This window comes from Balearica regulorum, chromosome 28, assembly GCF_011004875.1.
Source record: "Balearica regulorum gibbericeps isolate bBalReg1 chromosome 28, bBalReg1.pri, whole genome shotgun sequence".
Taxonomy (NCBI): domain Eukaryota; kingdom Metazoa; phylum Chordata; class Aves; order Gruiformes; family Gruidae; genus Balearica; species Balearica regulorum.
In genome coordinates, this window is record NC_046211.1 from 2,540,400 (window position 1) to 2,563,027 (window position 22,628).

The 22,628-nt window shown below is 56.6% G+C and overlaps 1 protein-coding gene across 15 annotated transcripts in view; it reads right to left on the reverse strand.

The window, feature by feature from the left end:
• Positions 1-13,885: 13,885 nt before the first annotated feature.
• The window catches only part of MEF2D (myocyte enhancer factor 2D), a 96,439-nt gene continuing 87,696 nt past the window's right edge, over positions 13,886-22,628 (reverse strand). For 11 of the 15 annotated variants that reach the window (XM_075737302.1, XM_075737307.1, XM_075737312.1 and 8 more), the window contains 3 exons: positions 19,479-19,608; positions 16,583-16,826; positions 13,886-15,051 (listed from right to left, as the gene is read on the reverse strand). In XM_075737302.1, the coding sequence (XP_075593417.1) occupies positions 14,721-15,051; positions 16,583-16,826; positions 19,479-19,608 (705 nt within the window). In that variant the 3' untranslated portion in view covers positions 13,886-14,720. The remainder of the gene's footprint in view (positions 15,052-16,582; positions 16,827-19,478; positions 19,609-22,628) is intronic. The other 4 variants (XM_075737308.1, XM_075737313.1, XM_075737306.1 and 1 more) reach the window with 1 other exon arrangement.

Consider the following 22,628-nt stretch of genomic DNA (forward strand, 5'->3'; position numbering starts at 1 on the left):
AATAAAAGAGAAAAAAACAAAAAAGAAAAAAACAGCAAAAAAGGAAAAAAAACAACAAAAAAGAAAAAAGAAAAAAAGAAAAAAAAAGAAAAAAACAAGAAAAAACCCCCACCAAACCCCAAAACCAAACCCAAACACAAAAATTCCCTCTTCCCATAGTAGAGGGGAGCTCTGTTTTGTCTCGATAAAATTGGGTAAAGTGTCCCCCCGGCACCTACCCCTGCTCGCACAGCTGCCCGAAGCACTCAGTCCAGCAGGTGCCTTTTCTTCTGCTTCAAAGGGCTTTGGATGGGATCCGGACAGCTCTTTTGGAGAATGGCGTTTGTTAGTAAGGGATGCCTGGCACGAACGCGGCCTGATTACAGCCTTGCTCGTTAAAAAAATGTTCTCTAGGTATTGAAGGGGATAACAAGGATATTTAAACATTCCCAGCGTGCACCTTTAAGCGGCAGAAAATAAGGGAAATTGCTATCGTTTAATTCAGTATTGCTCCTTTTGAACTCCCACTGGCTTTGCCTGCAATTGTTCCCTTAGCCGGAGCTTGAAGCCGAGTCTAGATTACGGAGGCGTCGGGTCTTGGGGGTCCGGAGGGCTGGGAGGGCGAGCACAGCAGGACCGGCTTCCCCGCACGGCAAAAGGCCGACGGGGCTGGTTTCCATTCGGATTTTGAAAGATTTCCCTCAATAGCCCAAGAGCAGGGTCTGGGTTTTGGGGGCCCACGGCCCTGATTTGTAATTACTCTTGTATTTTTTGCGTGCGCCGGGGAGAGGGTGGAGCAGCGTTTCTTTTTTGTCTGTATCTCTGAGGAAGCTTTTTTTGCCAAAGCAAAAGCAAAAAAAAAAAAAAAATTAAAAAAAAATTAAAAAAAAAATTTCCACAGCTGGTGTTCATGGATGAGACACTCAGCCATGTTCTGGTAGGGGGAGAAAAAAAAAAAAAGAAACAAAAAAAAAAAAGGCTAATTTTAGATGTTCTGAAATGCTTACAACATGCATCCCTCCAACTGCCTGGCACGGGCGCCTGGTGGTTATTTCCACCCCAGTACAAGGAGAGAAAAGGAGAGTTCAGCTCCGCTGCGACCTTCACCGGGCTCTCCCCAGGTGACCCCATGGGATATCTCCTTTCGGGGGGTCTTTCTGCCCTGGGAAGGCCCGTTCGTTAGTGGTTACAGAGGGTAGCTCCTGGGCGGAGGGAGAAGCAGGGCTCCTCTTGTTTGGGGCAATTTGCTCACATTTTGGTTTAGAGTTCCTTTCAGAAAGTCTCCGTCCCCCGAAAAGCAGGTTTTTTTTTTGTGAAGCGTTGGGAGCCCTACCGATGAAAACCCCTGTCACGCGACGCCGGCCCATCGCTTAACACGAAGTTCGTTATTTCCCTGGCTTTTGCCCTCCAGACCTGGATCACCCCCTTACCCGCCTCCCCCAAGGCTGCGGCGACGCGCCGTACCCCCGCCGGTCCCGTGTGCCGATGGACCCCCAGCCCCATCCATCCCTCCCCGCACCCACCTCCCACCCAGACCTTCTCAGCCCACCCTCAAGATTTTAGACCCAAATCCGACCAATTTCTCCTTTTCCCATTTTAAACCCCTAAAAAAAAAAAAACAAACAAAAAAACCCCAAAAACTGATCCGAAGCACCGCATAAAGAGGGGAGCAGCTTTCCGGGGAGCGAAGACACGGACCTGAAAGGGGGAAATCTTCCATCGAGGCAGGACAATGCGACTCAAAGGGCTCGGCGGGCTGCAGCCCCCTGCTAGAACCAAGCCCTAGGGGAGGGCGAGGGTCTCAGCTTACCCGGCCTCTCATAAAAGTCTCCTCCATTCTAGCAAATAACCTTTATGTCCAGGGACTAGCAAAGTTTGCTTTCTCCCTCCAGGGTTAGTCGCAGCGGGAGCGAAAGAGAAAGCGACGGCTTGTAGGAGGTTCCCTCGGCATAATAACCTCAGAGGAGTTTAGGTCTAAAGACTAAAAGGCTCTATTTACTTTCACTGACAAGGAACAATCTAAGCAGATGTCCTTTGATGGGATTAGTTATTAATCCTTGAATCATGGGTAAATGGGAAAATGATCCATTATTTTCTGCAAAATCCTTCACTACTTTAGATTTCAAGGATGGGGTGGAGGATTGTTAACAGAAAGGTCTCGACCTGTCTGTTTTTGCCGGTTTAAAATGTATTTTTACGGTTTGCGCCACGGAGCACGACTCTGAAAATAAAATAAAACAGAAAACCGCCGAGAAAAAGGTTTTTGCTTCCACTGACAACGGAGAACAATGCTCCGTGTCAGCCATTTATCAATATATAGGCCCAAGCGTTCCTCAGATAATAATACCGATTATGATGACAATAATAATAATAATAATAATTATAATAATATCAGAACCCCTCCCAAGCACACTCTGAGCTATTCTCCAAACAGCTTTGGCAACTCTGCCTAAATGTTTAGATCCTTCCGACGCCTCTGTGTCACGGTAGTGGCAAAACACAAGGCGAGCCCCACAACGCGACGCTTCGCAGGCAGGCGCGGCTTTGTGGCGGCTGTGTATTAGAAACGTTATTTTATAAATAGCGCGTGTAGGTGGGTGCAAAGCGCTCGGGAGAAGGAGTTATGGAAATAGCTGGTGAGACACACCGGGTTGTCTCGAGGGATCGGATTCCCACCGAGTGTAAATCTGGGCAGATGCTTTCTGGCGTGGACGGAGCTGTAGTCACACGAGCATCTTCCCGCGGGCTGGGTGGGAGGCGTACCGGCATCCGGCGCTGCTGTCCCGCACGCGGGAGACACACTCCGGAGCTCACGCTCGTGGGTCATCCCAGCCCCTTACACGCTCCCCCCGTCCCCGGACACATTGATGGGAGAGCAGAACCAGGAGCTGCACAAAGCAGAAACTAAAGTTACCGGCAATTTACTCATCCCTCGGCGCTGCGGCCGCAGCTCAAATTATTGGAGTGAATATTAATAGCCCCGAGACAGCCGCTCGTCCCCGAACTCTGCCTCCGAGTCTCCCATGTAGGGAAAGCAGAAATAGATTCCCAATGAATAATTTACTCCGCTTTCTTTTGATTTGCGTTCTGATTGTACACAGCAGTGCAGGCTCTTGGGGGGGGGGTGGTAAAAAACCATGTTCTGATTAAAGATTTATACCGGGCATATAATTTTGTTGCTGTTGTTTAAATCTACTTCAAAGTTTTGAGTGGGGTGGTCTGTAAAATAAACAATCCGGAGCAGCGAGGAGCTTGCGGACAGTCTTCGGGGTGTGCGCGTGCACGCGTGACTTGAAAGGCGCGGAATTTCACGGATACAAACTTCGGACGGGCTCGCCGGAAGGGTGCTTGTCCCGGGCGTCCTTCTCCCATCGGATACGGCCGAATGAGGGATTTAAATCTCCTCTGTTATCTCACACCGCTGACCCCCGGTTCCCTCTCCTGAGCTAAAACCGCACCTCAAATATCAAGAAATAACAGATAAACTTGTGCTTTATTCTTTTACTATTCTTTGACCCTACAAAGAATAGTTTCTGGCTGCCGGGAGCGATTATCTTACGCGGGGAAACTGAGACCTGGAAGATGCTTTAACCAAAGGTCACCCAGAGAGGAACCAAACTTCGGCTTCGAGCATCCTCCTTCACTGAAACTTGGAAACACGGTAGAGAAAAAAACTCCGCGTCCTTCCCCGGCTGCCAGCTGAATGAATCGGGGCAAAGGATTTTTTTCTCTTTCTTTCCTCTCTCTTCCTCCGGCTGCCTCGTCCCCGGAGGGCAGAGACGCTTCCCAGCGCACGCCTGTGCGGAAAGCACCTCCGGCACAAAAGGGAGCCGCAGTACAAATACGATTATCGCTCTATTCCTGAAAGTGCCTTTTGATAAACCCTCGGTATTTCCAGCCCCAGCTCCCGTCGGCTCGGGAAGAGCGAGAGCTTTGTGCGGCGGGGACCGGCTCCCGCGGCACGCAGCCTGGTCTTGTAAAAAAAAGGCAAATTGGATGAAACGGCGGGTTTTGTTGGATATTTTGGGACCAGCTGCCTGCGTTCAGCCAAGCGAAAGCAGCAGCGAGGCCCCTCCTGCCCTGCAAGGAGAAGCCTCGCCGAGGTGAACAGCTTCGATCCCGCTCTCCAAACCGTCTTCCCCGGGATGGGGAAACGCATCTCCGGGAGCGCTGGGAACCATTCGGTATCTCCGAACGCGCCTTTCCCAAGCCCAAAGGGACTGAAAGAGAGGCGACGTCCAGGGTCCTCGCCTCACCTGCGTGGGTCGGAAATCTCGCAGGCCGCCCACGGATCTCGCTGCTACGGCTGGCCGCGTCAGCAGAGGCGCGTTCCTCTGGTTTTCTTTCTTTCCGAGGAATTCACTCCAGCCTCGGGAATTCCCCGGCCACGCAGCGCGTGGGACGCCGTAACGCGGGAAATAACCACGCTGGGGTCTCAAACGTCCCACGCTGACAGCCCTGGGCTGACCCACGGTCACTCACCCACTCAAACCCCCCCACCACCACCCCCCCCCCCCCATCATTTCCAGCTGCCCCAGCCGCATGCGCAGCCGCCGTTGAGTGACAGCTGTCAATCAACGCCGCGGCGCGCTACGCTCTGGCGCCACCTCGCGGCCGTCTCGGCGAAACGCGATCGTGCGTGGGTTTCCCCCGGCCCAGCCAGGCATTTCGTTCGTAATAACGTCATAAATTGCCGGGTTCAGCGTCATAAGAAATCAGCGTCGGCTCTGGCTGGGCGCAGGCTCTGAGCCCCCCCCCCGGGCAGGCTGCAGGCAGAGGGGGGGGTTTGGGGTGCAAAGGGGTTTTTCTACACCCCCCACCCCTCCCACCCATTAGTTTTGGGGTGGAAAGGTGAGTTTTGACCCGGTTTAATTGAAATCAGCAGCAATCCGGCTCGGCTGCAGTGGGGGGGCTGCTCTGTAGGGGCCAAATCCTGCCCTGGGTTGGCCCCATCGCCCCAAAATCAGAGCCCCGCTGCAGGGGGGCGGGGGGGAGGGATGCAATGGGGTGCAGGCTCTGCCCCACACCCTGATCTGCCTCTCGCACCAGTTCCCACCAGTTCCCCCCCCCTGCGAGGAGCCGGGCGCTGCCGCCCTCCCTGCAGGAACAGCCTCACACCATCCCCAGGGATATCCTGACCCCAAAGACACCGGCCAGGGGGAGCGATGGGGACCCCCAAATCAAGGCGGCCCTCGGGTGCTCACGCTTACCTGCATCCTCGCTGGAAGCCCAAGAGAAATCCCACCTCCAGGTGGAGGGAAGCCCTGTTCTAATTTCAAGCCCATGTGGGTCCAATGAGGCATCGGGGGATCCGGAGAAGCTCCGATACCCACCGGGAAAAGGTTTGGGTTGGAAATGCAGTGCCTGACCTGTGAGGAGGCTGCGGGGGTGCGTGGGATGTGTTTTGGGGTGTCCATCCGAGTAACTGAGCAGGTCTGCAGGGAGGCACCCGAACTGCGGTGGGAACCGCCGTCTCCCCCCCCCCCAAGAGCATCCCAGCGCGGCCATCACCCCGCGTCAGGGCTGCCTGGTCCTCAGACTGGTTGGCTCCCTCGTGGACGTGGGACAGGGATGGGACATCGGGGACACCCGAGCAGGGAAGCGGGGTCACGAGCGGCTGGGCGAGCTCGTGCTGATGCACCCAGCGGGAGCTGGGAGAGCAGCGTCACCCCCCCCCAGCCACTGGCGCAGGGTGACAGAGGTGACACCGGGAGCATCCCCACCTCATCGGGATTTCTGGCAGGAGCTTGAACCCCGGACCTGGAGTGACACCCCACTGCACCCCGCAACGCAGGGGGCTGAGGAGGGCGGGAAAGAAAGAGCCAGAGGCACAGAAAATTATCAGAAACGTGTATTTTTTTTCTTTTTAATAGTAAACCTCTTTACAACAAATATAGTGAAAGAGTTTCCAAACAAAACTCATAAGAATTTTTCATGGTAATTATTATTATTATTATTATTATCATTTTTTTATATTTTTTTTCTTATTGTGGAATATACAATAACGCATCACCATACAGCACAAAAAAAGGAATATTGAAAAAACAAAACAGACGTCTCAACCACGTGCTGCAGTCCCTGGGAAGGAGCCACTGATTGTCAAGGGTGCAGGCTGGGAGCAGGGACAGGAGGGGACGGGGACGGGGCGACGGCGTCCCCAGGGCTCAGGAGGTTCTCGGCCAGACCAGACCCCGAGGGTGCAAATACTCAAGAGAAAGATGGAATTAGTCAAAGATCCCGCTTAAAAATTCACAAGCTCTTGGTGTAAATCCTCCCTCCCCTCCCAACGCTGCTGCTTGGCTTTCGCCCGCATCGCACCCGAAAAGCCGGATACGGAGAAGAGGACGCCCTGGTCCCCGCGTCCCGTCTGCGGGACGAGCGTGACCGTCCCACGGCTGTCCCAAATCTGCCACCCGCGGGCGCAGAATCCCTTGACGCGCGCGCACACGCACACATACACACACACACACGCACACACATGTGGAGGAGCATCAGGAAAAAAAAAAAAGAGGTTAAAAATATATATGTATATATTTATAGATACACAGTTTATCTTTTTTTTTTTTTTTTTTCCCCTTTTAAATTGCTTCTCAAAACAATAAATAAAACTACTCGGGGGGAAGTGCACGTCCTGTTTTGTTTCTACCTGTGCAGCATCCTGGGAGGGGGGAGAGGAGAAGAGCTGCCTGTGCCGATACAGACGGGCTGAGCTGGGTAGGAAATCCAACTAACCATCATACAGAGAAGTTGGGAAGGGGGGGGGGTTATTTATATATATTTTTTTTATTTTTTTATTTTTTTTTTCCTTTTAGTGCATCGTTTAAAGGGTCTATTCTATTTTACAAAGATCGTTGCAGATACCCCAGAGTACGCTAACACCTACCTGCTTTACTTGAGCTACGGGGAGCCGGGGAGGGGGGGAGCGAAGGGGCTGGGGTAAGAACGAGGACCCGACCCAAAGGCCAGCGGCGGGGGGGGGGACCCGTTTGCCAAGGGGGCACAGCGGCACAGCCGTGATGGTCCCCAGCCGTTTCGGCATCCTATTTCCCTGCAAACTGCTCGGAAAGAGCCGGGGGCAGGAGGGGAGTCGTGGCCCGAGCTGGGCGATGGGGCCGGGGCAGAGCCGTTTGCCGCTCGGCCTCGAAGGGCGATGCCCGTGGGGACGTCCCAGCATCCGTCCTACGACAGCGCGGTTCCACCCGGGGAGAGGATGCCCCGTACCGCTCTGCTCAAGCCCAGAGAGCGAGGAACCGCGCCGGCCTCTACGTCTCTGCGGCTCGAGTGGCACCGGTAGGAAAATTCCCCTCTGCAAAGGCAGCCGAGGTGCAGAATTCCCTTATTTCCCGCCCTGGCCCCACCGAGCTGGCGGTTACCCCGTACCCTGCGGCAAAACGCAGGGGAGCAGCAGCCCACCCCAACCCAGCCTCGAGCTTCCCCGCTTCTCCCCACGGCATCGCGCCGGGGATGTTATAAAATCCCCAATTCCCGGAAAACCATCCCAGCCTGTTCCGAAGGCGCAGCCTGAGCCACACCACCCTCTTCTGGCTTAAAGCAAGCATCTTTCAAAAAAAGGCGTCGCTCGTAGACAACGGAGCTTGAGAGGCATAAACGGGAAAATAAAAGGGGGTTTCTGGGGGAGAGGGGAACGGGGACGATCCCGTCCGCTCCTCCGAGGTCCCCAATTCCTGCCGGGAGCGTAGCAGAGAGCCAGAGCATCCCCGCGCCATCAGGTGCCTCCCTATTCCCACGGCTCGCTCAAAGATATTCCCGGGTGTTGCCGACCTTTCTGGACCCACGGGTGACACGCCGGCGCTTTGGGGACCCTCTTTGGCAAAGCATCCCCGGCGCTCAAAGCCGTCGCCAAGCGGCCGCTCCCGGCCGGGAGCTTGGCGGGATTCGGATCTGGGAGATGGAAAATCGGGGAGCAGGGAGGGATGGGGAGAAGGGTACGCGGGAAGAGCCAAGAGGGTTAAACAAGAAATAGCTGTACAGTTCGGCCATGTCCAAAGTCAGTATTATTACAATATACTCTGACAAAAATATAATCTCATTTCATATCAATACAACAAAAAACAAAACAAAACAAAACAAAACAAACCCAAAAACCAAACCCCAAACAGTTTTCTGTTACCATTGCTAACATATTGAAACTCGCTATTTACAGTTACAGTAGGCAGGTAAAATACTACAAGTGAAAGATCAGAGAGAGAGGAGGAAAGGGGAGGACAGACAGGGGAGACAAAATCTCCAGAGAAAAGGGAAAAATAAAGGGGGAAAGGCCCTCTTACATCCCGAGCATGGCTTCTGGCTTCGGACAGGGAAGGGTGACGGAGGTAGCGAAATCATAATACTTGGTTTGTGGGTCTGGTTGGGGGGGGGGGTTGTTGGAAAAGAAAAAAAGAAAAGAAAAAATATATATTAAAAAAATTAAAAAAAAAAAAAAGTGAAGTGAAAGGGGAAGAAGGAAAGGTGGAATAAAATGATGCGAAAATGGGAAAGGGCAACAAGAGGAAACCTTCGGCTGAAGCCCACGTAACGGACTCCGGGAGAGGCGGACGGGGATGAATTTTTGCCACTTGGGGTGTTCAAAATCCCCGAACCATCCCCAAATTGTGCCCTCAGGCGGAGGGACGGGAGGGGAAGGCAGGACGTGGCACCTGGGATGGCACGGACAAGGCATGGCCGGGAAGATGCCGCAAACCCCTTCCTCCCGCCCCGCAGCGGGATGCTCGCCCTGCTCACCCCTGCCAGAAAGCCGGCAGCGCCGGGGGGGGTGACGGGACGGGACAGGGGGGACACACCGAGAGCCCCTCGCCCCACGGCCCTGCCTGCAGCCCCTTCTCCGAACCCCGGGCGGGCAGCGGCAGTTTGCAGCATTTTTCCCCAGAGCTGGTGAAAAACTTTCCAATTCCCATGAAAAGCGTTGGGGGGTGGGGTGGGGGGTTTCCTACGCGAGCGACGTGAGGGGGGAAAAAAGTGCAGGAGGTGGAATTGTCAAGGGAAAGTGGGGGGGGATTTTTGTAAATTTGTTTTTTCCCTGGTTTGCTGAGATTATTTTGGGGAGGGGGGAAGAGGAAAGTGAAAAGGAGGTTGGGGGGGGGAGGGAAGAAAATGAACTATTTCTCTTTCTCCTCGCCCCGCTTTCCCCCACGGGAGCACACGCGGCCCTTCGCCACCCGCTCTGCTTAACGCTCCGCCCTCAGAGCCCCAACGCGACGGTGACAAACCCCTTCCCCGAGAGTCACCCCGCCACCACCGCAACGCCCGCCGGGGGCGGGGGGGGGTGGGGGTGGGTGGGTTTGGGGTGCCCCTTGCACAACCGCGACCCGCTGCCGGATTTCCCCCCGGCACCGACGCCCTCAGCCCTCGTCCAAGCTTTCCGACACAGCCGGGCTCCTCGCCGCTCCCCCCCCAAAACCGCTCTGTTAGCCTGGGGTCACCCCATCCCCTCGCACCCCACCCGCCACTGGCTCGTCACCTCCGCAGCCCCCCCTCCCCCCGGAGCAGGTGAGACCGTCCCCATCCATCCATCCGTCCATCCGTCCATCCGTCCGTCCGTCCGTCCATCCACCCATCCCCATCCTCAACGCCGCCTGCTGCACCCCACCCCGCTATTTTAGGTCGGAGCATCGTTTAGGGTCCCGCTCCGTCCCCAAATCTCCTCCCGGGGTGCGCAGGCGACTCCCAGCCCCACCCCGCTGCCGTCCGAGCCGCCCCCCCCCCCCACCCCCCCCCGTGACCCCCTTTCCATCCTCCTCCTCTCTCTGCACCAGCCAGGGACAAAACCCTGGGTTATCCCGGCAACGCGCCGGCGACCTCGCCCGCACCCCGTGTCCCCCGGCACGCGGACGTACCCTTTATTCTGCGTTTGTGCCCCCCCAACCCCTCTCCCCCCCCAAACCCCACGACGCCGCTCTCCCCGGCACCGTCCCGCCGAGGGACGGCACAAACACCCCGAAACCCAGCCGGCCTCGGCTCTGCCAAACCCTGGGAAAGACCAGCCTTCCCGGGATGGGACGGGATGGGACGTGGAGCTGGGGGGTCACAGCCACCCCCCCAAACACCAGCATCACCCCAGATCCACCAGCACCAGCCGCCCCCCCCCGTCCCCCCCCAAAAGCAGCCGCCCCGGTGTTGGGCCCCCACATCCCGATCGCTCCGCGGGGATCCGAGGAGTCCCGGAGCAGCCGAAGGGTGATGCCGGCGGAGCAGGGGGGGGTGAAGGGTGGGGGGGGGGAAGTTTTTGGGGTGGGGGGGGGGGTGGGTGTCTGCACCGCTCGGCGGCCGGCCCCGGAGTGCGAAACCACCCCGGCTTACCTCTGGATCCGGCCCGCGGCGTCGAGCCCCGGCGTGCGCGTGCTCGAGGGATCCACAGAGATTTCAAGAAGGTAAAAGATCAGAAACAGACTTTGGTAAGTAACCACACTTTTAGAAAGTAATATATCATTTTTGAAACATATCAGTGCATACTTCTTATATGAAAATATACACAATTGTATTTCATTCTCCAAAAAAGGAACAATTAAAAACAAAAGCAAACTAGCCCAAACACAATATATTAGCTGTTGTTTTTTTTTTGTCGGTTTTTTTTTTTTTTCCTTGTCGTCGTCATCCTTTAAAATTTTTAACGCTACACTTTGTTCAGGTTACACTTTTTTTGTCTTTTTTTTTTTTTTTGTAAATGTTTTTTTTTTTTCTTCATGCATTTTACACCTTTATAGCCTTTGAGAATAAATAAGCTCCATTTTGCTTCCACATCTCTAAAAACTGCAGCATTTTAACTATTGTCATTTAAATCGTGCAATTTTTTTTGCAACACCCCTTTTTAAAAAATGGAAAAAATATATTTTAAAACTAAACCCTATACAACGCAAAAATTCCAAATTTAAAAAAAAAAAAAAAATATACACAATTGTAACTGTCAACAGTACAGATGAGCACGAGAAATAAAATTAGATCAGAAACGTATTTATAGAAGCACAAAGGAGGGTGTTGGTTTCTTAGATTGTCATTCTTCTTGGTGTCTTTTGAAAATTAGGAGGAGTTTACTGGATACTACAGTCTGGGGGGGGTGGAAATAAAGAATAATGACCCGGACCAAAAACAAAAACAAAAAAAAAATTTTTGGAAATAATAAAATAATCCCAAGCCCTCAACAAAATAAAGACCCCCGACAAACCGACCCCCAAAACCGTTTCACCACGACGGTGAAGCTAACGCCGGATCCGACCCGGGGCATCCCCGCTCTTCCCACGAGCCGTACTTGCCCGTGGCACCAGCCCAGGGGATCGTCGAGTCCCGCCGCCGCCGCGCTGCTGCGGATCCGCTCCGGCACGGCACGGCACGGCACGGCACGGCACGGCACGTGCTCGCGCCTTCCCCTCCGGGTAGATCTAAACCCGCATCTCTACGTAACCCAGAGCGTTTCTACGTCTTGGTTTTTGTGGGTTTTTTGTTTTTTTTTGTGTTTTTTTTTTTTTTTCCAGGCTCTCAGCTTCAAGGTAGAAGTGTGACCTTGGGAGTCAGGGCATGAAGTTAATGAGCAAAAATGGGTTTTTTTGGTTGGTTTCCGGTTTGTTTGTTTTTTTTGTCCCCCCCCCCACCTCGGGGTTGCTCCGCACCGATGTTCTGGCGGCGCGGATGGCGTCGAGTACCGGAGGCAGGGGGTGGGGGGTGGTCTTCGCCGCCTCCTCCCCGCCGGGGTCTCCGGAGCAAGCCGTTCTGCCGGCACCTCCTGCCGCGCCGCTCCCCATCAGGGGAGAAACCGTTTGGTTGGGTTTATTTTCTTTTTTGTGAAGAAAAAAAAAAAAAATAAAATATATATATATATATATATATAAAATGAGACCAATGAGACGTCGTTAATCCCACCTAATTTCCAAAGCAAGGCCGTGCAAAGAGCTCAGGTGCGTGTCCGGTACGCCCGGCTTTGCCGGATCGGGGAGGTCGGCGTGGGCGAGGAGGATCGCGGTCCGCAGCTTCTCTCCCGCTTTCCCGGATGGACAAACGGAGGCGGAGGGAGGAAGATCCGCTTTCGCCGCCGATGCTGCGCCGGCGTTTCGGAGGCGAGATCCGAGCATCTCCCCAGCACACCGCGGTACCCGCAGGGTACGGCCCGGGGAGGGGGAGATGGGGGGTGGGGGTGGTGGTGGTGGTGGTGGGGAATTTAACCGCACAAAACCTGCCAGGAGCCCTCCCCGGCACCGCCGGGCTGCCATCGCCCGCCCGAGGCCCTCCGGAGCATGTGAATGGGAGAGGGAATTAAAAATTTATCAGTAAAAAAAAAACCAAACCCCCAAAAAACCCCAAATCACCATTTGGAAAAACTTCCTGCGGCAGCAATTTGGTATTTCAAAGATTTTGCACGGGGAAATCGTAGCCGGCCCATCTCTTGGAGCAGGGATTTTAGGGCAAGGTGAGATGCCGGTACCCAGACAAGGCTTGGTGTGAGTTGGCACGACGGCGCGTTGGCTCACCGCCGGCTCCGGCCGGTCATCCCCGGGGCTGAGCATCGGCCGCCCCGGTCCCGCTGCCGGGTCGCCGCGCCCGAACCGATTTCATGGCCGCGGAGAGGAGGAAAAGTCAGGGTAGACGTTAGCTCGGAAGGGACGCGCCGGGCGACTCTACTGCAACGTTATCTTTAACCGGCGGCTCGTGCACCGCGGTGCCCGACCGGGCAGGATGCGGCCCACATTTTGCCTCTCTGGTGATCGTTTCTCACAGCTATTAATTTTCACCCAATTTTTTGGAGGATTTCCTCTCCTCCTCCGACCGCTCGCTTTAAGTTGCCCCTGTTCATTTCATACCAATAACAAGCAACTTTTGGGTACTGTTTTTCCAATTAAAAACTTGGGGAAAAATGCTTGGTTGGGGAAAGTTTCTTAAAAAAATACCAAAAAAAAACACCAAAAAAAAACCCCCATAAATTTGCTTCTGTTTTGCCATCGCCCCAGTACGTTTGTATGCAACGGGCTGAGCTGGGTGCTGGATGCTTGCCGGAGGGCTCTAGGAGGGGTGTAAATCCTACCGTGACTTTTTGCTCCTCTCTCTTGGCACCGGCTCGGGGCGGGAAGCGGGGGGGACACACGCCATCCCCAAAGCAGCTCCTGGCTCCACCGGAGTCCCCGGAGCCCATCCAGGCTCCGGCTCCCAAAGGAGCCGTTCGGCAAAGGCGGCATCCGGGCAGGTTTTGTACCGGTTTGCGACCGAAACCCCAGGGGCGAGCGGGGCCGGGGGTGTCCCCGCGGCAGGCGCTGCGACGGTGACAAGGCGGTAGGATGGGACGGGGGACGAGGGACCGGCATCCCGGAGAAGAGCGCCTGCAGGGAGGAAAGCCCATCCCTAAAACCTACGCCAGGAACGGTCCTTTCTCCTCCAAATCCTTGTGTCCTGAGCTGGCCGCTGCATTTTGGGGTCAGGGTGTTAACGCCCGTCCCTGGGAAACCGCTGGAGCAAGCGGCAACACCAGGAAATTCCTTGGTTTTTTCCTCCTTTTTCCTTCCACTAAATCATTCCATTGAGACTTCGGCAGATTTTCCGCCCAACTCGCCCTTTGAGGCCTAGAAACCTTCAGGCAAAATCCCGAAGGATAACGATTTCAGTTGCATCCTTCAATAAAAATCATTTCTTCCTATTTTTCTAATTTAAAGCTTTGGCCCACGTGGAATGGGAATGCATTTTTAAAACGCATTTACAAATTTTGGTTGGTAAAACCCGCCGTTTTCTTTAAAAGCGGCAATAACGCATCCTTCCTCTCCAAACGCGCCGCGCCCGGGCACAGGCACGACTTTTCCCTCTCAGTTTGGGAAAGGTTAATTTTAAAGGTCAATTTTAAAATGACCGTGGCCAGAAATAGTGGAGTTCCCTTATCTGCCGGAAAGGATGCCGTCTGTCGTCTACTTTTCGGGAAAACAGGATTAAGCCTTAAAAAATCTGCCTCTTATTCCCCCGACACGCCTTTACGGGATCCGGGCAGCACGAGCGGGCTGCGGCTGCGTCCCGTTGAAAATTGAAGCCGGGCTCTCCGCGCCACCCTCGGCCGATGCCAGCCTGCCTTCCCAACCCAGGTTTAGGAAAACCGGTTTAGGAAAACTTTTTTTTTTTTTTTTTTTTTAGGAAAACCGGCACTTGCCAAATCCCTTCGCAACCTTCCCAAGAGCTGGATCGTGGCCGAACAGCCCCTCCCTGCGCGTGGACCTCGGAAAGCCCAGGCACTTTTGGGGATGCTCCGTGCCCCGTTTCCCCTGGGAGCCCATCCTGCCGTAGGCGCTTTTCTCCAGGGATACGGTCCCACCTCCCGGGGCGGGGGGACACACACACACACACTCCCCAACGTCCTCGGGGTCTCGCCGGTCAGCGGGCACCGACTGCCGCCCGGTTGCCGGCTTGCGGGGATGAGCGTTGCCAGGGACTGCTTTTTTTTTGGCGAGGACGCAGCTATTTCATTTCCGTCCCGTGTCCCCCCCCCCTTTTCCCCATGCGCCCGGCTATTCCCGAGCCTGCAGCCCCCCGGGCGAGGAGCGCCGTATGTACTGCGTGCGTCACCTGCTGCGCTAGAATGAATGCCTACAAAATCCTAAAGCTATTTCTCAGGCAGTTTATGATAATCCCCCCCCAACCCCACCCCAGCCCATCCCGTCCCCGTAACCCGTTTCACCCCCCCACACCCACCCCACCCCTCCCGCCCCCTCCCCGCGGCCCCGCTGCGAGCCGGCGGCGCTCCCAGGGACGGCGGGGACCGGTTATGTGACCCAGGTATCCAACCGCATCCGCTTTACGGAGGGGCTCTCCCCCTCGGGCTCGCTGGTGGGTCGCAGGAGGCCCAAGGATGAGCCGAAATCGGGGCGGGCGGGATCGTCCCGCTCGCTGCTGCCTTCGTAGGAGCTGGTGTTGCTGCTGAGGCTGTCGACGGGCGAGCGGCCGGTGGGCTCGTGCCGGGGCTGGTGGGGGAAGGTGCTGAGCGGGGTGGCAGTGTTTCTTTCCCGGTTGGGCGAGACGGGCTCCGACTTGATGCTGATGTTGGGGTTGGTGTTGACAGTCAAAGTGGTGGTGTGGGACAAGTGACTCCCTTGTCTGGGCATCCAGAAAGTCGGGGAGTGGGGGGGGGAACACACGGGATGAGGTTGGGAGAGGAGGAGGAGAGCAGGAGGGGAGGAAGGGGGAGAAACAGATGGAGGAGGAGATAACGGGAAGTCTCTCGTTATTCATCTTTTTGGTGGCCTTTTACCCTCCAATGCACAGAATTCATAACCTGCACACCCCGCGGCTGAAGGAATCCAGAATGATGACTCTGGATTAGATTACGAATCTGGATTAGATTACAAATCTGGATTAGATTACGAATCTAGATTCATAATTAGAATTAGGAATTATTAGGAGTCCAGAACTCATAACCTGCACGCTCACCATGACGCATCACTGCCGAGCCAGGATTAGACCCCGCACAGCCCTGCGGGAAGCATCCCTCCTCCAGCAGCACCCTGCGATCCAGCCCCGATCCCACCCGACGTCCCCGCAGCAGCGACCCAAAGACGCGGAGAGGGACAGGCTGCAACACCCCCGTCCCGTGGGCACCCCCATGGCTCTGCCCCAGCGTCCCCCGTGGGCTGCGTAAATCCGGTGGAGGACCCGGACGGGCAGTTTTGCTCCAAGCCGGGAACCTCTTTAGCCTCAAAATTCTATCCGGGGCTTTCTGCACACCCTGCAGCCCCGCTGGTGCAGGAGGTCCAGGCTGGGGAAGCTGCTGCCTGCTCTGCCTGGAAAACGCGCTCCGGGCAGTGCAGAAAAGCACTGAACTCACTGTGCAAAATCCCGGTGCGCAAAATCCCGGCGCTTCAGAAGCTGGGGATGCGAGAGTCTCGCTCCTAAGCTGGCTTTGGGGCAAAGTCACCGAATCCTCCCCTTCAATTCCTGCCTCTTTTTGTCTCACGGTCTTAAGAGCGATTGCGGGCAAGTTGCTTAACTTCATTTTGACTAATATACTCTGGAAAAGCTCTGCGTGTGGAGGCTTCATTCCAGACTAAAAGCGGGTCCGCTTCAGAAAACTTGCTCCAATATACAACTGCATATGTTTTTTTTTTCCCCTGGAGTAAAGCAATTCATTTTCAATTTTAAAAGCTACCCATGCCCTACACTAGCAGGACCGCTATTTCCAGGCATCTTACTCTGCAACGACCATCCCGTTTAACTCCGGCTCTTGCTGGATCTCAGCTCCCCGCCCCCCCCACGTGAGGTGAAGGGAACAACCCTGCGGACAGACAGCAAGAAGACGCTCTCCGAGAGCATCGCCTAGCACACGCCACCCCAATCTCATCTGGGGACTCCAGGGTGACTCCTACGACAGTGGGAGGGACGAGATTCCCCAAATTTCACGAGCTGGCTGGTCTGGCTGCTCCCGCAGCTGCGGGCACGTCTGCTCCTGCCTCCTAGGAGCACGGCGTAAACCCACTGTAATTGCCGGGGCCCCGCAGCGGGAGGCTGACGATAACCCCGCGGAGGAGTCACAGCTCGGGTTCTGCAGGTTTGGCACCTCGGAGGGATTCCCCGTTTCCCTCTTTCCTTGCACAACGTCATCCGAGCGGCCCCTGGTACCCATTTCACTTACATTAAATTTCCTAGTGATACAGGAACCAGGTGCTGCTGTTGCTGCTGTTGCTGCTGTTGCTGCTGCTGCTGCTGCTGCTGTTGCTGCTGCTGCTGCTGCTGCTGCTGTTGTTGCTGCTGCTGCTGTTGCTGCTGCTGCTGCTGCTGCTGCTGCTGCTGCCAGGCAGAGATGTTGCCAAGGGACAGCCCACCAGGTGAGCTGAATGCCGGCAGCGAAGACAACTCAGCGCTCGTCAGCTGATAATCTGGAAAGGAAGGAGCCCTTCAGTCATTTCAGCGGCAGAACTGCTCCAGCCCTGAGCACCGGAGAAGATGGAGACCCAGAGACACAAACCAGCCACAACTTCCAGAACATCAGCTATCGCTGAGAGCTCCACAGGGATGCCGGCCATAGCACACATCTCAGAGGAACAGAGAATGATAGATGGGGTCGGCTTGGAAGGGACCTTCAAAGGTCACCTAGTCCAACCCCCTGCAACGAGCGGGGACATCTTCAACAAGATCAGGGTGCTCAGAGCCCCGTCCAACCCGACCCTGGATGTTTCCAGGCATGGGGCGTCCGCCGGCTCTCTGGGCACCCTGTGCCGGTGCCTCAGCACCCTCACCCTAAAAAACTTCTTCCTTATACCCAATAACTTCTTCCTTATACCCAATAACTTCTTCCTTATACCCAAGCCTTCTTCTTGCCTCGAGGCGCGAGCCGCTAACAGGACCCCCCACCTCCACACTACCCAAACCCACTGGTTACCATCGCCCCCCCCCCTCAAAGCGCAGCAAACGCAGCCGTGCGCCGATTCCACTCAGGACGGACCGTGGGGCGTGAACAACCCCCCACCCCCCCAGACACCCACTGGCGGAGGACGGCCGGGTGTAAAACCCACAGTCGCGCGTTCCCCCCCCCCCCCCGACCCCCGGGGCAGCAAACCCCCCCCCCCCCCACCCCGGTAGCCGCTGAACCCCACCCGTGTGTGCCCTGTCCCCACGCCGCGTGGCCCGTGCCCGCGTGGCAGCAGGGGGCGCTCCCCACCCACCACCGGGGACACGCAGCCCCCGCCGCTCCCACGCACCCCCCCCCACGCCCCCGGCCGGGCACCCCCAGGCCGTGGTACCCCCCCCCTCACCTCACTTGCATAGGGGGAGGGAGATGCTCTTCCCGGGAGCATCCCGAACCCCAGCCGAGCATCCCAAAACCGGGGCGGGGGGTGTGTGGGGGGGTTGCGTGTGTGTGGATTTTACAACGGGTGGCAAATCCTGCAGCTAGGCAGCACGGGGAAAGGGGGGTGGGTGGGAAAGCAACTGCTCTTCCAGGAGATGGTCAAACCCTCGCTCGGCTGCACCCCCCCCCCCAAGAGCCGCGTCTGCATCTGATAGAGACACCCGCAGATCCTGAGCGTCTGAGCGAACTCTCGCCTTCCCTCCCCCTTTCCTCGCCGTCATTTTGGGCGCCTTGCGGTTCGCAACCTTCCCCACCCCGGCTGGGGCCAAACTTGCCTGCAGCAGCAGAACACGAAGGTGGCTGCCAAGGCGCTGAACCGCTGCCAAAGCCGCCGGGCTGATTCGAGGCACGCCCTGCACAACGTCCCCGGACTGGGTCCTTTACCCTACGCGAGTTCTTTTTCCCCCCCCCCACCCCACCCCGCACCCAGCACCAGCCATTCTGGTTTAGGAGCTCCTGCCACCCACTGGTTACGACAGCCGCCTCCGCAGCTAACACCAAGAGCTTGAACCGGAGCCATCCCGTATCTCGAAGCTGCAAACGGTCGGATTTGACTTAATCAGAGCAAGCACGGGAAAGGGCGCGTAAGCCCGGCCAGCGGAAAACTCCACGCAACCTCACCGGCCTGAAATCAAGACAATTCCCACCCAATTAATAGGTGAGCCCTGGAAAGAACAAACTCGCAACACCCCAAGGCTCGGATTTTGCTCCGGGCATCTGCGCCCTCCAGCGATCTACGCGACGATAACCCCCTGCTGCAGTATCTCTAGCAAACATCCCAGCCACAGACACCCAAGGCGTCCGAGCGGGAACCGCTCCTCTGCCTACGGTCACCTGCAAGAGAAAAATAAATACAGAAAGCTGAATTTCAGCCACCCGCCCCTCCCCGGCCCTGAGCGGTAGCAGCGCAGGGCTCAATTAAAAGCTATTTTAGGGAGTTTGGCTGGACACAGACCGGCCGGTGGACTGTACGGCCGGTGACGGGTTCCAGGCAGGGAGAGGAGCCTACTCGTCACGCACAAACAGGCATCTTCAGGGCTACACCTACTAATTAGGAGAGGGAGTTCCCAACACGCCTATTCTGGGTTCTTCCAGACAAGCAGCTTTTTACGTTTTTGCAAACTTTTCTCTGAGCGAATGCCAAAGCCAATTACGCAGGAAACCGGCAAGTCCTTAAAAGATTTCGCGGAGGTTTGACAGGTCGCGGATGAACAACCCCTTCGCTCGGGCAAAGGCGCTTGTAACCGTTCACCTCGGGCCGGTTCCAACCCCGCCAGCCCGAATCTGCTATGCCTACGAGCAGGCTGGTTTGCATTCTTCCCAAACTTTTTTAGGCTCGGTTTCTTTAAGCCGCTGTTACGACATCACCCGGAGCTCTCAAGAGCCTGGAGATTGGTGTAGTTGTAATTAGCATCCGCAGAAAAGCACCTTCACGCTGCCAGCGCGGCGCAACGGGCTACAGGATCAGGCCCTCACAGACCTTCCGGATGCGACAGCGAAATCTCATTATTTATATGAATTTCCCCCTTGATTTTAACCCTGGGAAACTCTCGGACTTGACCACGTCTTGCGGCAGCGACGCCGCTCGGCCAGAGCCGGGCACGCGCTCGCAGCAGCCCGTTTCCCCTCTCGTATTGAATCATCCATCGGAAAGCTCGGAAGCCGGGTTGCGCGCTCTTACCTGTGTTGTACGCTGTGGGCATGGCAGAGAAAGGCAGCCCCTGCGTCAGCAAACTCGGAGTAGCCACAGAAACAACCGGCGTGGTTAAAGAGTGAGTTGCTTGGGAGACACCTAACCGCTGCGTGTTCTGCTGGGGAAGCAAACGGAGAGGGAGTTACAACCCAGGTTGCATTTTACTCCGCCGTCCTCGTGGGTTGTAGCCCCCCCCCTGCCCCCCAAAATCTCGGGCATGCACCGGCCGTTGAAGAGGCCGAGGTGCAAACCAACCACACCGGTTGCAGACGTTTAGGACCCGTGTGACGTTCCCTTGCAGGTCACTTGGCATTGACCTTGGGTCACCCTTCTGCCCAGGGCTGGGGTTTCACCCGCGAGGACCAGCAACGTCCCTGCGTGCACGGAGGGGGACCAGCACTGGGATGCCCCAGTCCGCATTCCCCCTGATCTAAAAAAAAAAAAAAAAAGCGGAGTTGCTATTTTCTGGAGGATGCACGGGAGGTTTGCCGTGCTCCTCAGGGAGTAAGAAAGGTACCAAACAAAACCAGGACCGGCTAACGCAGCGCAGAGCTGAGACATCCTCCTCCCTGCAGCGCCTGTGTCCGAGAACGAGCCTCCTGCCTCTAAGGCACGCTGCAGATGCTAAGCGCCGCTCCCAGGACTCTAAAGGCACTCTGGCATCCTTAAACCCCAAATCCAGCGCTCAGCAACCTGCCGGCTCGGTGCCCTCATGAGGTTTGGGTGACTCAGGCATTAGCAGGTCCATCGTGGAAAAATTCTGCCCTTGGACGGGTGCACGCCAACCTCTCCCCCCCCACTCCTCGCCCCGTGGTTTTCCAGGGAGTTACGTGGGCGGATCTACGGGTCAGATTCAGCCCTGTTTACAAGGCAGATAATCTGGGCTGTCTCTGCTGAGCTGATTTCAATCAGATTCAAGAGGCTTGACTCTAATCTGAAGCACCCCGGCACACGTCACCCTGTGAAGACTGGGGCAGTGCCCCAGCTTAAATCACGCCTGGCACGAGGCTGGCCGCGTCCCCGGGGACACGGCAAGGAGCCTTCCTCCCGGCTCGTTGCGGGGCCCCAAGGGCTCCCAGCACCACGTAGGGCTGAGCACAGGACCCCCGCGATGGTTCACGGCCGGCAGGATAAGGCTGGAGGCTAAAACTTCCGGAGGGTGACAGCACCCTGGGGTGCTGGCTTTGCAGCGCCCTGCGCCCACATGCTGCCCAACCCACAGGTCCCTCCGCAGCACCCAGGGAAGGCGATTACCAGGGCTCTAATTGCTAAAGCCCCGGGGCCGTAGGAGCGGGTTTTCCTGGCGTGCGTCCGTCCTCCTGCCCGCTGCGGAGAAATGCCTTCACGGTGGGCAGGATTCAGCCCCGTCCCTCTCCTGCCTGCTTCGGACCCCGAGCCAGCCCAGCAGGATGCGACCTGGAACGCCATCCCTGCCGTCCCACCGGGGCTCTGCGGCTTTCCCGGGAGAGCGCGGGCGTGGGGATGAGTCCAGGGCTGGGGCGGGGGGACGCCGGCTGAAGCAGGGCTGGATCGACGGCGGGAAGGGGGCAGCAGCCACCCTCGTTACACCACGAGGTGAGCGCGGGGGATGTCAGAAGCACCCAAATTTCCAATCCCAAATCATGCAGGTGCTGAGGTGTGCAAGCTGCTCCCCCCTCCCCGCCCCGTGCCACTCACACCGTCGTGCAAAACACTCCCGGTTGCAAACTGCCATTCCGGCCGGTTACAAAACCATGCGGGCATGCTCCCAGGTGAGATCGCTCAGCGCCGCGGGCTCGGCGAATGCATCCTGCTCTACCCTTCAGCTCAGGAGCGTGCAGAGAAACGGGGAGGCCGGGGGGGGAAACACCTCTCTGACCCCACTAAAAGAGCAGACCGCGCTCGGAGCTTAAAGCCGCCGGGAGCAAACCCCCGAGGCTGGCAGGGGCTGAGCCTGCGGGCAAAGGGTTACGGGCAGCGGGGCAGGGCTCAGCGGAGGGGCAGCTGACTCATCCCGCTGCCTCTGAGTGTGTAAAGAGGTGGGAGTTGCCATTTAGAGAGAAGATCTGGTGTGTAGGTTGAGCAATATGGAGGGAGCAAATCTGGGGAGAAGGTTAGCAGAGCTTGGGGTGGGGTGGGGGGGGGAGGCATCTGCACCAGGCAGGATGAATCCGCAGAGCGGCCGAGGCAATGCTCTGCTTTCCCCTTTCCGTCACCCCTCCGTCCTGGATTTCATCACACCACCCCCCCCCCCCAACCTCCCTGCTGCCAGCTCGGTTTGGGCGAGGACTGTACTTCACTTCAGGCAAAAATCAGCCGGGTTAGCTCAGCCTAACAATTAAAACCGTTGATGCCAACCCGGCTGATTTTTGCCTAAAGCAAGCTGCTCCTCCAGCCCGGAGACAGGCAATGCCCTCTGGCAGCGGGAACGGTGCCGAGCAGATGAGGAGGCGGGCGGTGACTGGTTTCACTCTGCAGATGGGGAAACTGAGGCACGGAGCTGCTGGGAGGGAGGCCGTTAAGCAAGAAGGCTTTTGGGGCATGGAGAGAGGCAGAATTCAAGTCTGCCAAAGCCCTGACCGATCCTTCCCCTGGCCAAGAGTGTCTCCTTGCAGGCTGCGAGAGGTATCGGCTTACTCCTGTGTTTTTGGAGAGCTTTTCCCTGGCTGCATTAGCCGCATCCTACAGCGGCTCTCGCCCTTTCCTCGCTGCGCTGACCTGTCGCCCATCTGCCCTGCACCAGAATAGCAACAGAACAGGGTGAATCATTGCCACAAACAAGGTGGTGTTCACTTTGCTGGCAGGGGAAAAGAAAGAGCGGAGTGGGGGGGGGGGGAAAAAACCCAACAACAAAAAAACCAACCCATAAAAATAACACGGCAAACTGCCCCCCGTGCACAAAGGAGGTTTAGGGAATGCACTAGCCAGCCAGTGGATTTACACGGGCTTTAAATAAGATCCTTAATATGGGAAGAGTCTCGTTTACTCCCTATCTCTCATGTGGTGGCAGTGGGCCAGGTCTTCCCGTGCTGTAAACTGCGGTGGCTCCAGCAAAGCCCAGGGGACGGGTCCGCGGCGGTGGCGGTGCCCGGGCTGGCTCCACGCAGCGCCGGCCCCAAAAGGGACGCGGGCCGACGTCCCTCGGGGAACCCAGCACAC